Genomic DNA, 17031 nt, shown 5'->3' with positions numbered 1-17031 from the left:
CAACTTCGGTTCCTTAGCAGTCAGGAGGACTCAGTTCCTTACAAGCTCAGCCTGTAATTACAGATTTTCAATGTTTGGTTTGTGGGTTTTTTCATTTTTTTTCCCTCATAAACCTGTTTAGATATTAAAAAACATATTTTACTATCTTGATGCAAGTCATTGACTTTTTTTTTCTGTTGCATTTAATAAACTTGAAGTGAAAGTACCATTTATTAATTATTTTGAAAAATGTACTTTTAACATGTTTTATTTCTGTTATCTGTTTTCTCTGTGTGCAGATATGTATGCTTGCATAACATTGCATATATACATTAGTTTTCCAACAGGCATAAATTCCAGGCCATGTTGTTACATGAAGCAGAGCACTATCATTTATTTACTCTTTCTCAGCTCTGCTTAAGTTCTAATATATTTCCAGCTGAGTAAAGATGAGCCCTCTGAATAGGAAGACATTTTTGTCCAATTTCCATCCGTATCTCAGCCCTTCATTCTTCTTTTCTCCCTCCCCCTTCCCACTTGCCTTCTTACACTCTCTCAGTCTTTTGTTCATCCTTTGTAACCTCACAATCTGACAAAACACTTTTAAAACCACAGGACAGCATTTTTCCAAAGTCTTCTGGATGCCCAAATAGAGACATTTCAACATTACCTGATTTCCAAGAGATTAGGTGACTGATGAATACATGCCTCCCGGAGGTGTCTGAATCACTTCCCATGGAAAAAAAGACACAGAATATCACAATCAGTTTCAAATTCCCAAGTGCATTCCCAGTTCAGACAGATGCAGGTTACTGCGTGTATGTGTCCTGTTAGCAGTGGCAATTATTAAATGAGTCACATATAATTGAGACTTCCTTTTTATTGGTAATTGTTCTAAGAGGGTTTTCCTGTGATCCATTGAGTAACATCTCTTTTCTTCAATGCATGAATGTATAAAGAAGGCAAATTAGCCATCAAGTGCCCAAAGGCATGAATTTCTTTTATTCTCTCTTTCAGGTTATTCCAATCTGACCACCACACAGACGTCATTTTTTTAATGTTGAATACTCAGATAAGGGTGCCATGGATGTAAAAGAGAGGAAACCGTATCGATCTCTGACTCGGCGCCGCGACACTGAGCGTCGCTACACGAGCTCTTCGGCTGAGAGTGAGGACAGCAAGGTACCCCAGAAGTCCTACAGCTCCAGCGAGACCCTGAAGGCTTATGATCAAGATTCCAGGTTGACCTACAGCAATCGGGTCAAAGACATGGTGCACCAGGAGGCCGATGAATTCTGCCGAGCAGGTGGGTACTTTTCAGCGGATGGATCTGTAAGCAGTGTGAGTGAATCAACTGAGAGCTGGGGCTGGGTGGGAGGATACCTTTGAAGGACTCTGAGGCTGAAAGGAAGATAGAGAGATTCAGAGAGAGCAGCAAGGACCATCTTCATTATATTCCACAGACATTGTGTGCAGACCAGTGTCCTTAAGTGGCATACTCATACCTCATGTTCATTAGCATTTACTAAGACACATTTTCTGTGTCTTAGTCTTTTTGCCTCCAACAGCACTTTGCCACTTCCTACCACGAGACTAGAACCCCCGTGCATGTGCTGTACAGTACTGACATGGTGTGGAAAGCTCTTGCCTGCTCAGGAGAACTTTCACTATGGGGTGTGCCTGCTCTGTTATGAAGGAAGTCAACAAGAAAGCTGAGGCAGAAGACAGTGAGAGGAGAGTGCCACTGCCCACAATGTCCATCTGATCTACAGCAAAACCCAAGAATCCTGAAAGAAGGAAGGCAACTGAGCTCCAGATGGGATGAACCACCCTTGGCATTGTACATGGTCTGCAGGCTTTAGATTTGACTTGGGAACATGCTCCAATATTAGAGGAGTAAGGAACCACTTTTAGGACTTACGGGAGCCCATTAAGTGCATCTGGGTCACAGTGTCTGTGAAGATGTGGAGTTTCAAGGGTCACCATGGGCATCACAGTCCTAATAGAGATTTCAGATATTCACTTTTTCATTGCTACTCCAAAGTCAGTGTAGTTACATTTTCACCGCTGCTGTTGCCTATGTGCAGTAGATTTCTGACCCCTGCTGTGTCTTGTCTTCATTTTTCTGTAGAGGCACAAGTGTTGTAGTTCAGAAGCCAAGCAGGACTTTACATAAATTATTTTTAGAAGTCTATCAAGAAAAGCACAAAATGGCAAAGTGAGTCAAATAGAGTAGGCAGCATTCTAAAAAATTAACATAAACTAGCCAACCCAGAGTGCTCTGAACACATCCTCTGCAATTTGGAGGAGCTTATTCCCCAAAGGGAATGCATATAATTGCACTCTTTTAACTTGGGGGGTGCTTAATTTTACTCCTCAAACATCATGCACTTGTGGTTTTCGTGAAAGACACATCTTTAAGGCGTGTTAAAGCAAAATGACTTTCAGAGGTATCTTTGTGTACATGGCTTTGGTATTTGTATTTCAGGATAGCTGCAAAAGGCAATAATCAACAGAAGGGCCAATAGGTGTTATAAATAGTACTGTGACATCATAAAAGCACTTTCCCTCTTAGCAACACTGAAGTACTTCATCCTCTCTAAGGAATCTGCGATGTTATAAAGAAAAGGAAACTTTAAGTCATTGAGTTTGCTCACTTCATACAATATATTCACCATGCAGGATAGATGTGAATTAGTCCAGGTCAGTGGTTTTCAACTTGAGGGTCTATGAGGCCATGCAGGTCCACAAACCTCTCCTAAGAAGCCCACAAAAGGTTACTTTTCTTGAAAAGGGAGTATAAATTTGCTATACACAGATTCATACAAATTCATAGGAAAATTTTGGATTATACTGAGAAATAGTAACAATGACTGGTCGAAGTGACTGAAATTAATTGAGAAGTTAAGATTAACCATGTCTGGGCATCAGTTCTATTTCTGACATAACAGTCATGGATTATTCAGTTTCAAGCTTTTTCATAGTTTATCCTGAGATTCTTTAAACTGGCCTGATGTTTAACAATAAACCCAGACTTTCTGTGCCACATTTTCCACTGGCAATAAGCCATGAATGGACCTCACTTTGTGATTCTGCTTGGCCTCCTGCCAACTGAAACCAAGCCGCCTTAGCCTGCTCGACATCAACAAGGCAAAGTGAGTTTCTCTCATGTGTTGGTTTGGAAGGCAGAGGAGGGAAACATTTCAAATAGACCAAATAAATTCAGTAAATAAACAAGTCAGCATTTAAATGATTTTAGCTAGAGTGAGTGCCAGCAAATGTGCAAGTCAGCACAGGAGAAAATAGACCAGATCTGAATTAAAAAGCCTCAGATATTTATTATCTTCCCTTTATTGACTTGAGTTCTTCCAGCTTAAAAGGCAACAGTGAGCATAGAATATGAAAATCAATGCATCTGCTGCTGTTTATTGCAAATAAATTTGATTTTCAGTTAATTGTAGCAGTCATTTTTCATAATTTATGAGCTGCTGTTACTGGATAGCATCAGTCATGCTGCACGTTGATGTGCCTGATGATGCTGTGTGGCTTGTTTCAGGGAAAGGTAGAACTCACAGTCAGTGACTCAAACACAAGCAAAACCAAAAGATGTTTTCCAATCCTCTAAAAAGGATGGCTTAAAAATTATTCCGGCCTTGCACATACATCAAAACTGGAAGAGAAGAGCAAGGTCTCTGTGGAGATACTGCTTCCTTGTGTTTACAACTTAGGTCAAGTTATTTGCTACCTCATTCCATGAACTCATAGAGGACACTCTCACGAACCACTTTGCAATCAAGTTAAATGGATTACTTTACCACAAGTTGCATGGTGTTTCCCAAGCAAAGCCCAAGGGTTGGACAGAGGTGTGAGCCCTAAGCCACCTTTTCTGTCCACTCTATCTGAAAGCTTTATTCTAGTTTGGTCTATTAAAAAGGTGTGGAGTTCATGAATGCTTTATGAACTTTGAGTGTTCTCGGCTGCAGATCTGTGACCAGCTGAACCAGAGTTACTTCCTCCTGCCATCAAACAGTTCCTTCTCTGAGCTTTACATGAAAATGTTGTCCAGTCTCATTATTTACCTTGCGTTCAAGTCTGCTTTTTGTTCACTGAGAGCTGCAAAGTCAACTGAATGAAAAAATATAGTAAAATATCATCTAGTTTAGGCCAGCTGTCTTCTGACACGTGTGCTTTAATACAAGAGACCTTCCCTAAGCAGCAGGATTCAAGGACAAGCCCAGGGTGTTTCCACATGTGCAAAACCATACTCCGGAAAAGTAGAAATCTGATTATTTCTGTTGGATACACATTTTCCACTAATATGCTATTTAACATCAACAAATGGAAATGTGAGGAGAACCCCATGATTGTAGGGTCTTGAGAAAGGAGAAAATGATAATTCAGTTTTGGAGACAACATTGAGATGCAGACTCGACGAATTGATTTCAGTAACGAGTAGATATGAACTTCAGTGTTTACAGGTAGGTTTGTACCTGAACTTTTCTGGGGATTGTTCTTTCAGATTTATCTTGTTGAAATATGTCTGAGCTGGAAACACTGCTCAGTGCCCTCATCCATCCAAAGCATGGCGTAACAGAAGCAGGGGTGCACTGAGCTGTATAAATGCACTGTGCAGCTAAAGGCACTCATGGGCAGCCAAAATCTTTTCAAGACATTCAGGGTTGAAAAATAAATGCATGCATTAATAAATAAATGTGGATTAAAATTGCTCTCCCCAGCCTCCTTGTGCAACTTTCCAAACAAAGTGTGCTAATATTTGAAGCCTCATTCACATCAATTCAGTCTGATTTTGAAGCTCTGCAGGTAACTAGTCATGAAGTCAAGAGTCACTTTTCAAGTTGTATTTTTAGTCAGCTAAACAATTGCATCTATTTGCAGCCAAATAACCTCTGCTGTGACTGTATCAGAATGAATAGCTAAACTGAGTCAAGGTGTGAGTGGTCAGCAAGGGGAAAGTGAAATCACCAGAGGAAATTTAAATCCCCAGTATGTAATTTCAGGGATTTCAATGAGCAGAACTCACTCAAATTGCCTATTGTAGTGAAGTTGCCAAGTGTATGGTAGGACTTTTGATCATTGCACACCTCATTTTGCTTTTCTCCCAAGAAGATTACTTTTTGCCTCTCCTAAAGAGTTCCACCATCTACATCCATCTTTGCTTTCAAATGTGATGATTTCATTTAACATGCCTTGAGTTTTTGTCGGGTTCTGGAAGCAGGAATCCAGCTGCTTTTTGGTCTTGACATGTGAAAAGGAGGTTGTTATGAGGCAGGGGCCAGTCTCTTCTCCCAAGTAACAGGCAATAGGACAACAGGAAATGGCCTCCAGTGACATCAGGGGAGATTGAGATTGGATATTAGGAAAAATTTTTTCACTTAGAGGGTGATCAGGGATTGCAACAGGCTGCCTACAGAAGTGGTAGAATCATTGTCTCTGGAAATGCTAAATAAAAGTGTAGATGTGGTGCTTAGAGACTGGTCTAGTGGTAGACTTGGAAGTGCTGGGTAATGGCTGGACTTGATGATCTTAAAACATCTTTTCTAACCTTAATGACTGTATGATTCTATGGTCACTTGGTCTCAGACTAAACAAGACCACAGAAGCGGGGACTCTGGTGTGATGTCAGGACTTGCGAGCTGCTCTGCCCCACATGAAGACAGAGGATGAACATTTCTGCCATTGGCTTGTGCTAGATAGAACTGTACTCTAATAAAGAATAACCAAGCCTATGTGTTTTCTCACAGGAGCCAACTTCTCTTTGCGAGAACTGGGTCTTGAAGATGTGACACCCACACATGGAACTTTGTACCGGACCGATATTGGGCTGCCTCACTGTGGCTACTCCATCAGTGCCGGATCGGATGCCGACACAGAGGCAGACGTGGTCATGTCACCCGAGCACCCAGTGAGGCTCTGGGGACGCAACACCAAGTCTGGACGCAGCTCCTGCTTGTCAAGTCGGGCCAACTCCAACCTCACCCTCACCGATACAGAGCATGAGAATACTGAAACTGGTAAGTGGTGACAGCAAATGCGGTGTCAGCCTTGAGCTCTACCAGGAATGACTCTTCTTACCACTCCACCCTAATCTTCCTTAGGTTTTGTATTGGGGTTTTTTTTATCAGGCTCGATAAAGACACTCTTTTAACAACCCCATGTCATGGCCTTTTGTACTGACCTACGAAGTGTTTGTTAATGAACTGATGGAGAAGCTCCTACTTATTTATCACAGCGACAGAGATCATTAAGTATCTGTAATACTCTCCCTGCTTTTTGCAGCAACCAAAAAGCATTTAAATCTCCCCTCCCCTGGCTAATGCTACTCTTATCTTTGCTACAGATTTTTGGGGCAGATAATTTCCTTCTTTTCCTTGCTGGTTCCTTGACAGGAGCCATTTCATTTATGTAAATGGGCTGACTGCTCTCTGAAGGAAAACAATGGTAAAATATTTTTAGAAGCGTTTTTCTTTATGCGAAATAGAAGCTGAAGGTCACTGATTTTTTTATCTCTGTAACTTTGTGTCCCCAGCTGCAGGGATTCCTGCATGCATTTTGTAGGTCTGTGAACATTTTGGTCAGCACTTCTGCCAAGCAGTGTAGGAAGCAGAGAGGATTTTGATTCAATTGCAGCTTGACCCAGGAGTTCATCCAGCCCTATATGCCTTTGCACCTTTAATTCAATTATAGTACAGTCTGCTTCTTAATATAGCTGCTGCATACAAGTCGTCAGGCGCTTGAGCTCAGCACAGAAAGCTGACGTGAAATGACTGTATCTCTTGTTCTTTTCATGCTTTTTGCCACAGTATTATAGTGACAAATGATGATAAGTTTTCCTCTGGAAGCCATGACACGGTGAGACATATACCACCCACATGATTTTATGTTTAACTCCAACAAAATTACAGTAGAAGCTTATTAAGTTTCTGCTCAGAGATAATGATGTATTAGGCAGAGTTCAAAGATAAATGGCCTTCTGTTTAAAGAATGTACAGAGGAATCTTTTTAAATTATCTTTACCATATTTTTTAAGTTTTTTAGTGTAATATCTTACAGGCAGACACACAGTGCTAGGTTATATTGTCTTCCTTCTGATCCTTGTGTTTTGATGAAAAATCAGAGGGATCATCAGGGTCAATTAGAGTTTTGCATACTCACTAGAAAACAGCCAAAAGCTTGAACTTCCATCCCATTCTACTCTCTCGAAAGCTCTCTCTTGTGCTTTCCATGGTAGTGTGTGAGCAGCTGTGTTCCATACATTTTTCTTTCTATGTCTACTCAGAAAACCAAAATACAGAATTTTAGTTTTGAGTTTTGGGTTTTTTTGGTCTTAAGAGAGAAGAATTGCATTATCTGCTGGAGTCTTTTTCACTGGTTTCTATAATGCTATCTCTACATTTGCAAATGCAATTTTGTACCTACAGATCACTTACAAAAGAAATTCTATTAGAAACAACATATTAGCCTTTGCTTGGCTTGCCTTTGAAAGGCCTTTCTGAAAGCAACCACAGGCAGTAATACTCATGTAAGGAAAGAGACAACTTTGAACCTCTTCCCTTAAATTTAGTGACACACTAACCAGTCATTGAACCATCATTTCATAGCAATTAGAAAAAGGGAAAAAAGGAAGGTGGAGAACATACAGTGCTGTACAAATGTAGAATTAGTTTCTTTGGGCCCTAGGCATTTGCAGTCTTAGATGTTAGGTGTTTTGAATGAGAAAGACTATATCATACTCAAAAGTACAAAATCTGTGTAGCACAAATAAAATCTAGATCACTATGGTATCCAGTATATAATTGTATTGTTAATACTGACGAAAAAGAGACAATTCAAAATGTGCTGGTGGTGAGCTTCATCTGATGCTTATGGTTCCCTAGGAATATGTCATGGACATGAGCCAAGTTCAGGTCAGAAAAACCTGTCCAGAACATATTATTTCAATATAAGGATTGCGGTTGAATGGGTAGTATAAAACATACCCAAACAAAGGTTGCAACGGAGGAAGAACAGAAGGATTAAAGAAAAGTCTTAACTGTACACAAAATTTGAGTGTTTTCTTTGTGTAATTGCTTAGCACAGATAAAGGTGTGAGAACCCTTTATGCACAAAACCCTCACAGCCTGAGACCTGCTGTTGGAGCAAATGAAGCCTGAGATCCTCTCAGAAGCTTTGTCTGGTAAACACAAAGGTTGCTCTGTGTTTCCTTCCTCTGCACATTAGCAGTGTTACTCTGGGCTGCTAGCTATCACACAGGCTATTTTGAGAAAACCCAGATTTATAGGAAAAATGTTTGCAAGAAGACATGAAATTTTGTTAATGGGAATGTAAAGTAACATAATGCTATGACTCAGTTTACAGGATACCTTTATGAGTCAATATTAATTGTTGACAGTATTGATAGAAGTTATAGCCTTTAGCTGAAGTCAATATGGACTTTATGAACGTGCCATCAATAGAAGATTTTATGGGGCCCATTAAACTAACTTTTCCAATGAAGGTCAACATCAGCAATTTTTATGTTGTTCATTATTTATCCAAAATAAATAATCAGAATTTACTTCTGATGTTTGTAAATCCAAAGCTGTCAAAGGATAATTCTACCAAGACATTTGTTGTGTTCTTAGAAAAGGGAAGATCTGCCTCCCTTGAAAAGCCAGTTTGTTTTTATTTCAGAAATTGTGATGTCTTGAAAGAACAGATATGCTGCTCAGAATGTGCAGTCACGATCCACCTCTCTGTCTTTAAGGAAACCTATGAGGTGCTTTGGTTCCATGGCATATTGCAGTCCATAAATCCCTTGCACAAACAGCTGGCATAGAAAGTCATGTGTAGCTTTATCTAAGGCTTTCACAAAATTCAAGAACGGTTCGGTTTGGAAGCAGCCTTAAAGATCATCTAGTTCCAACCCCTTGCCATGAGCAGGGACATCTTCCACTAGAAGGCTGAATGTTGCCAGGAGTCTGAATTCTTTTTTTAGATAAAGAGTTTGTTTTCACTGAAGAGTTGAGTTATAACTCTGGCATTACCCTGAGCTCAGATCCTGCACACCTAATCAGCCACAACAGCTTCTCCTCCAGTGGGCAGTGCATTTCGCTCAACCCGGATAGTCACTTTGCAGAGTGAGGGAACAGAGGGTACAGCTCAAATTGCTGCACCTTGTCGGAGGATAATGCAATAATTCTGTGCTGCTGATGTAGCAGGCACTTTATATAGTTCAAGGGTTTTTCTGCAGCATGACCATCTAAGCTGAGCTGTAACTGTGAACTCCCATTAACAGTTCAGACCCAAGCACAGAGGGCAGTTTGGTTCCTGGAAGTCTAGCAATGATGTTAGGAGAACCTCTTTCCTACACTATTTTGCACTATTTCTCAGTAAGACTGATTCAAGGAAAAGTTCCTGAAGTGGCCATTTGGATTGAAGCCTGGACTTTACTGGCACTACCTTAGGTAACCCTGAACAGGCTTTGTACCGAGCCAGCAATTATTTACTATAGAGAAGAACACAATGAAGAATGAAGTAATAGTTTTCCAGAAATTGACTTGTTTTGCAGAAATTTAGTCACATACTAGGAAAAAAACCCAACTTCTAATCACAAGAATACCATCATAAAAATACAGTACCACAGGATAATTTATATTGGAAGGCATTGCTGAAGGTCTCTGGTCCATCTCCTGCTTTAAAGCAGGGATAACTTTGAGGTCAGATTGGGTCACTCAGGGCCTTGTTCAGTTACACTTTTAGTATTGACCAGGATGGAGAGGCCACAACCTTTATATCCTGGTTCTGGTGCTGACCACACTTGTTGTGAACAACTCTTCTCCTAAGAGCTAGTAGGGATTTCCACTGCCACAACTCATGTCCATTGCTCCCACTAAGCATCTCCCAGAACAGTTTGACTCCATCTTCTGAACATCACCCATACCTAAAATAGTTAAAAGGCAGCAGCTAGGCTTCCCTTTAGAGATGTCTTCTACTAGCTGAACAAAGCCACCTGGATCCTCCTCTCTTCATAAACAATTTGTAGGCAGTTAGGCACCGGGGGAGATAGAGGAGTCTGAGGAACTCCAGTACCAAAAGTTTTTAAGTGTAAACTAGACAATAGTCTAGTTTACGAGTTTACTGGCTGAGAATGATCTAGATTAGATGCTGACTCAGAGTGGCTTTCCATGCTGGCCTCTGAAATCTCCCTCTTTCTCCAGTTTCAACGTCTGTAGCATTGCTGTACTTTCTTTGACTTTGGGGTGATGTAGGACTGTTCAGGCAGGGCTTTGAGCACTTTCGGCTTTTGTACTGCCTAGGGCACTCCTAAGAGATGTGGAGATGGACAGTGTTTGTGTGTAAGCATCCATGAAATGGACTGTGAATATTTCTTCTGGGTCTATACCAGAGATCTTAACCCAGATCCACCCAAAGTGTTAGGAATCATGCTGGTAACCACTGAAGAGAAAATATAGATAATCCAATATAAAATCCCTTCCCCACAAGAAAAAAAAAAAAAAAGAGAAAAAAACGCAAACAAACACCAACAACCAAAAAACTAAACCACTTTTTCCTCTGTCTTCAGTGTGAAAATGAGCTTACTGTTTTATTCAGCACAATCACTGCAAGGTTACTTTAGACTAGAGTCAACCGCAATTATAAAATTTGTCTTTCTGAAAGTGGAGTCACAGCTCTTTCTTTTAAATAAAAAAAAAAATACAGTTTACCTTTCAACTGTTCTAAAGAAGCTGTGTCAAACGAAGGATTCACTTTAGTTGTACTCTGGGCTCAGTGTTAACATCCACCAAAGCACATAGTTGGTTAAATATGAGAGACAATAGGAGAGAGGGGAAGCAGTTTTCTTCATTAGCAGGAAAAGTCAGCAGTGATTAATGCTGTGCAGAGTGGAGCTGATGTTTCTGTCTGTCATCATCTCCTCTTGGGAAGAATATGGGCAGTATCAAGCAGCCAGAAGGGTCTCAGAGGCAGGATGATCAACATCAGATGGCTCAAGACAGTTCAACTGATCAAGATGCTCAACTGTGATCTGTCATGTAAAGAAATTCTTGCAGCAGAAGTCTTGCTGCAGTGTGACTTCAGTATACTGAGAGATTAGTAGACACAAACTAAAATTCCACATCTAAGCACCCTTGGAGCCAAAATTCAGAATGCAGGACTTTTGCTGTCAAATTGCACTGTGGGACTTCTTCCATCTTCACAACCCAAAACCGTGTAGGAAACATCATCCTGCAAAAACTTTTGCCTGCCTTCCATGTTGGTGAAAGGGTTGAAAATGGCACTACTGAACTCAAATCACCCGTTTAACAATTAACTGAATGCAGGTTTGATCACCCCAACATTTCCACCACGCAGGTGTTGATCACCTCTGTTTAGGAAGGGGAGTTTAATCTCAGGGTTCATTTATCTTTAGCTCCATGTCTGAAAGCACCAGTCAGTGACAAAAGTGATATAGTGACTATAGTAATACAGACACTTACTGGTGACAAGATTAAGAGCAGTAATTCATTTTGGACCCACATCCTACAAAGAGGAATAATTTTCTCTTCCATCGCATTCCCGTAATTGTTTGTTGCCAAGCTGGATGGGGCTCTGAGCAATCTGGTCTAGTGGAATGTGTCCCTGACCATGGCAGGGGAATTGGAAGTCAATGATCTTTAAGGTTTCTTCCAACCCAAAACATTCTATGAATTTTTCATTTAGTCACTACTATTCTGGATTGTATTTAAATGAACTTTAAAACTGTCAAGCAAACAAACAGCCCAATATCCAAACCTGCTCTCCAAACCTTACTAACTTGACTAGAAAGGTAGAGAATATGTTACAGTTAACCTTTGGTTTCTCATCAAATATATTGCCTTTCTGGAAAATTCTCATAAGCTTTTGTAAAACTGAACCACAGTCGCAACCAAGAGCTTTAAAGCTCATGTGATAGCTCTGCCTGCTCTGCTATCACAGACTCAACTCTTAGCTATTTTAATTGACATAGTACAAGATTTACAGAGCATTTCTTGCAGTAACCACCACTCTCTCTGCTTCTCCACTCCTTAAGCCATTACTACTGCTGGAAAGAGTACTTAAGAAACTGCATAGGGTTTGAGGACTCAATAGAACTGAATGTTTATAGAACATATTAGAAATACAGGGGTGTATTAAAGCAGGAAATAATTAAAGATAAGTGTTTCAAATAGGGAAATTATATGATTTTATTTTTCCTGGGTAGATAAGAAATCTAACCAATGCTTTAATTTGTTCAGTGGTGATTGATACAGAGCTCACCCCAGCCTTTGAAGGCTCCTGTTTCCAATCAGCACAGGTATATCAGGTCTTAGGTGCATGGTGGTAACTATCTGCTTTTGCAAAACAGTATGCCCAAGTCATATAAGTCCCAGCACTCTTGGTTAAATACACCACAACATGCTATTTGCTGCTAGGTTTCTGACATCCATACTGGCTTCTTATTAAACCAAAAAGCTGTCCACATGGTCCAGAATTTCATCAGCTTTTTCCAAATATTTTCTCTTTAGAGCTGTTTTACAACAACTAAGAGCTTTGGGCAAACAGTAATTATTTCTGTGTGTTTTCCTTGTTCCCTTTGGTTGTTGAGAGCTCATCTCCTAATGGTGTCTATATTTGCTACCAGAGGCCTTGCAAGGTTCTCCTTAATAGCTCTGATCCTTTGCAGTGGAAGGATTTTTACTCAGTCTTCTTAACATTCACCTTCCTATTTCCCAAATCATGTTGACCCAAATCATTTGCCCAAAGTACAGTTCATTATATCAGCACAATTAGCAGTGCCACAATTACTGTATATTCTCAGCATTACAAATTATTTGTTAATACCCCAGTTGATAATCCATGGTGACTGTTCTTTTTATTACCATGTTTTGCGAGTAATTTCCTTTCAGGCTTCATATACTCTATTGTTAATATTGTTACCGTGGTTGCAACATCATCTCTTTTTTTCTCATTTGAATTAAGCAGTGCATTATAAAGTACTTCCAGTAAATGAGTGTGTGCTTCAGACATGCTTCTTCTCCAAACCGTGTAGGCAAAAATGTGATACTCAGACTCCAGAGTATTCAGAAAGGAGATTTAAAAACAAAACAAAACAAAACAAAACAAACAAACAAACAAAACTACAACCCAAAATTTTTCACAATAAATAATGATAAAAAATGTGCTATGAGCTGTACATTAATAAGTTTCCCTCATGGCTTTTAGTAGGGGAAGACAAGAATAAATTAGAATTACCCAGTTAAGATCAGGCATCTGCTGGCTATCATTTTTGACTTCTGTACTATCAGTTGTAACCTTATTAATTATCAATAAATAATATATTAATAATTTTAACAAGATGTCTCAGCCTGAAATAAAAATTTGCGAGAACCCTGACCACTAAAGATCCATCACCGATTCAGAAGTCAGTGAAGAACTACAAAAGACAGTAGCACACTCAGAAGGTAATTTTCACTAATACCCTTCCTTGTTTCAGCTTCTCAAAACTCTTACACTGCTCCTTTCCAGGTAGGATTTGCAAAAAATTCCCCATTTTAATGGCACATGGGGATTGCTTGGATATTGCAATTTACTGAAGCCATCTTATAGAGATATTCAGAGACTTGGTGATCACTTGATATGTGAAGGCCAGGGGAAGGAATGTGCCTTCAGGCTCTCAAACCATAAAGATATTAATATTCCTATGAAGAATATTGGTCCTAAAAAGGAGACCTTTAACTGTATGACCATAAAATACTACATTCTCCACTGAAAAATGTCTCCCTTGAAGGCTGTTACATCTTCCTTGCTTGTGATCCAGCTTTCTAACCACTGACATTCTTGATGATGGATTCCTCATATTTTCTGTCCTCTTGTCTTTTTTTGTCCTTTTTTAGATATTAGCCCTGAGATGCTTCTTGAAAGTGAATAGGTGAGTCACCACCTTACTTCTTCATAAGAGTCTCAGGAAAAGTTTTACCTCAATAGGGCGGTAAATGGATGGTGTTTAGGACAACAAACCTTTAATCTCTCTCCACATTCAACCAACTCCCTGCCCACTGGGTATAAAACAGCCTTTCAAATGAGGATGTCACTGTCTGTCAGGAAGGATTCAACCCATTTGAGAGCAGATGGTCCCTTTGGTCACACCACAGAGAGAGCCAGCGGCATCTTTGCTCCCCATTTAAGAAGTGAAGGCACCCAGTAGTAATCTGAGTTTAATACTTCAATTGCTGCATTAGTGATCAGTGTCTTGATTTTGTTCCACAGCAAAAGAATTCCGACTGATTTCCAGGGCTAATTTATCTCATTTCTGGCCTCTTTGTCTCTAGAGGAAAAGAAGTCTTTCCATTTTCTTGTTTTATTATTTTTATTCCCATAAGGTATGTCCCATAGAGAATGTATTTTCTGTATTACTGTAATCTGCATCTGAAAGGATGCTGACATTAAAGCCTTTCTCAGTATTATTCTGCTGTAATGAACTGCAGTTCAATATAGGTTGGTGTGTAGGTTTCACATCATTATTATTGTGATGATGGTGAAAAAAGGCACAAACTCTAGAAACTCATTAATAGCCTGGATATAACAGTGGAGATGGCATGTAGAAACAACACTAACAGGTAAGAATTTACTGTTCTTTTCAATTACACCATTAATTTTTGTCCTTTCCTTCACCACTTTAAACTGTCTTGTCATGGAGATCTTTTTTTAAGGAAAATAATTGCATTTATTAATATTGCGGACAAGCTGACAAGGATGCTGGAAGCAAATCTGTGCCTTCCATATTCTCATGTCTGTATTTTTGAATTCCCATTTGGACAACTGGATCTGCTTCTGAATCCAGCACACAGAGTATTACTCCACATCTGGTTCAGTCTCCTCCCATGTCCCTTGAGGTTTTGCTTCTTTCAGTGAAGATGTGTCTTTATCCGTAAGCAGAACAAAGTGAGAGGAAGGAGCACATTATTTTTGTTTTACCCATGCCCAGAGGTGCACACTGAGCTCCAAATAAAGGAAAGCATAGCTTCTGCCATGAGAATTTGTTCATTAAAATCTCATTGCTTTATTTCTCAGAGGATTTTGATTAACTTTTAGCAAAGTTTATTCAATCAAGGGCAGTGATTGAAAAGGCATTACTGCCCTAATTCTACAAAGTTTTCAGTGTTTCTTTGGACTGTCCCTAAAAACTTTAATTATATGCTCTAGGGCAGGTTGTTGTTTTCTTTTTTCCATCCCAGCACAGATCATATTGAATCATGTTTATAAAAAGAAAACAATAATTCCTAATTTTTTACACAAGCTAATAGTGACAGGACAATGGGGAACAGTTTTAAACTAACAGACAGGAGATTTAGATTAGATGTTAGGAAGAAATTCTTTACTGTGAGAGTGATGAGACAGGTTGCCCAGAGGAGTTGTGGCTGCCTTATCCCTGGAAGTGTTCAAGGCCAGGTTGGATGGGGTTCTGAGCAACTTGGTCTGGTGGAAAGTGTCCCTGCCCATGGAAGTGGGGTTGGAACTAGATGATCTTGAAGATTCCTTTCAATCCAAATAATTCTGTGATCCTATGATTACATATGGAGGGACAACTGGTTTAAGAGACTGCCACTCTGAGTACCCACTCCCATGCCCTTGCCGGGGTTCTCCATCCCCATAGTCATCATAATTCAACTGTTCATGTTGCCCAGCTCTGATTTATCCCCCAAAAGCATATGATTTAAAGCCTTTCCTCAAGGCTGCCAGCACACAAAGCTCTGATTTCAGAGCTGCTGCTCTACTCCTGTCCCACATAGAGATGAGTTCAACCCAAGATACAGCAGCAGAAATCCCACCCAACAGAAAATCTCCCTCATCTGGATAAAATAAGGGCCAGTGACTGAGGGTGGTGTAACAAAAACACCTGGGAGCTATTTAAGCCAGCTTTGCCAGCGAGGAAGAAGCATTGCCAAGCTCTCTTGGAAATGCACCCCTGTTCCAGCTCCCCAGTGACAACGAGCACTGTCTTTGTTCACACCAAATCATTTTCTATTGAAGACTTATTTTCTTCTCCAATCTCCAGCATGTTCAAGTACTTTTATTACCCTTACTTTGGGAAGAGGAAGGTAAAATTATGACCAAATTCCAGTTTCCATTTAAATGCGGTTTTGATGCGTATTTCAAATAAATGCAAAACAACAAAAAAATTCAGAAAAAGCTAGTAATCATCTACTGAATAAGAAATCTGTTGTTCACCATTTTCTCTTCATAAAAAAATGTAAAAATGTAGGAATCTGAATAAATGCATGCTGAGCTATATAATTGCTGAAATAAATATGTATAGATATAAGATACTTTTTGATTTAGCATAAAGAAGCAGCAAATTATGCCAATCAGTGAGAATCAACCAGTTTTAAAAGAAAATAACTGAAAAGCCCACACCCGAAACAAGATTAAAACTGATTATTTAAATCCAGATTCTCTGTTTCCTGGTTTAAACTATGATTACAATTTAAATCAAGCCACTCTGCCACAAATAATTTAGGCACAATGATTTCTCTCACTTACGTAATGTGCAGATTTTATAGCTGAGAGAGCATCTTGTTGCTTGTAAAGAACATGCATGTACTGAGTCTTAACCTCCAGCCACGTTCTTAGTTTGGTTCTAGTTTGGTTCACATGCTCGAAGGAGGCAAATGGTAATCCTCATCTGAAAGAATGGGAATCTGGAAGCCAACAAAAAAAATTCAAGATGCTTTTTTCTTTTGGGAGTTTTTTGCTTTTTTATTAGGATGGAAATTAAGGTGAGATTAACCTGCAAACTCAGAGCCAGGCTTGGATGCTGATTCCCCAGTAATGCAGAGGCTGGAAAAGCAGCCATAGTCCGAAATTATAGAGTATGAAGGGAAATGCCTCCCTGTCTCTTCTTTGGATAATTACCTTCCACTTAACAAAATTCCCTTTGCTCCTGTAGTTGGACAGGGTGTTTCTCCTCTATTAAATTGCTCTGGTTTGCTGCTGTGCTCTACCAAGCAGTTGTTAATGTTCCACCCCAGAGGTATC

At 39.7% G+C, this 17031-nt stretch overlaps 1 protein-coding gene and 1 long non-coding RNA gene across 18 annotated transcripts in view; one reads left to right on the top strand and one right to left on the bottom strand.

Moving 5' to 3' along the window:
* The window catches only part of TENM4 (teneurin transmembrane protein 4), a 1582078-nt gene that overhangs the window by 1225399 nt on the left and 339648 nt on the right, over positions 1 to 17031 (top strand). For all 17 annotated transcript variants that reach the window (XM_064644892.1, XM_064644901.1, XM_064644900.1 and 14 more), the window contains 2 exons: positions 997 to 1285; positions 5742 to 6011. In XM_064644892.1, coding sequence (XP_064500962.1) covers positions 1063 to 1285; positions 5742 to 6011 — 493 coding nt within the window. In that variant the 5' untranslated portion in view covers positions 997 to 1062. The remainder of the gene's footprint in view (positions 1 to 996; positions 1286 to 5741; positions 6012 to 17031) is intronic.
* Positions 961 to 2453, bottom strand: LOC135409422 (uncharacterized). The gene is made up of 2 exons (XR_010428180.1): positions 1901 to 2453; positions 961 to 1766 (listed from the first exon to the last, which is right to left on the bottom strand). It is a non-coding gene; the product is annotated as an uncharacterized LOC135409422 (long non-coding RNA).

The sequence above is a fragment of the Pseudopipra pipra genome, chromosome 2 (assembly GCF_036250125.1).
Source record: "Pseudopipra pipra isolate bDixPip1 chromosome 2, bDixPip1.hap1, whole genome shotgun sequence".
Taxonomy (NCBI): domain Eukaryota; kingdom Metazoa; phylum Chordata; class Aves; order Passeriformes; family Pipridae; genus Pseudopipra; species Pseudopipra pipra.
This window is presented reverse-complemented; position numbering and strand designations above follow the sequence as displayed.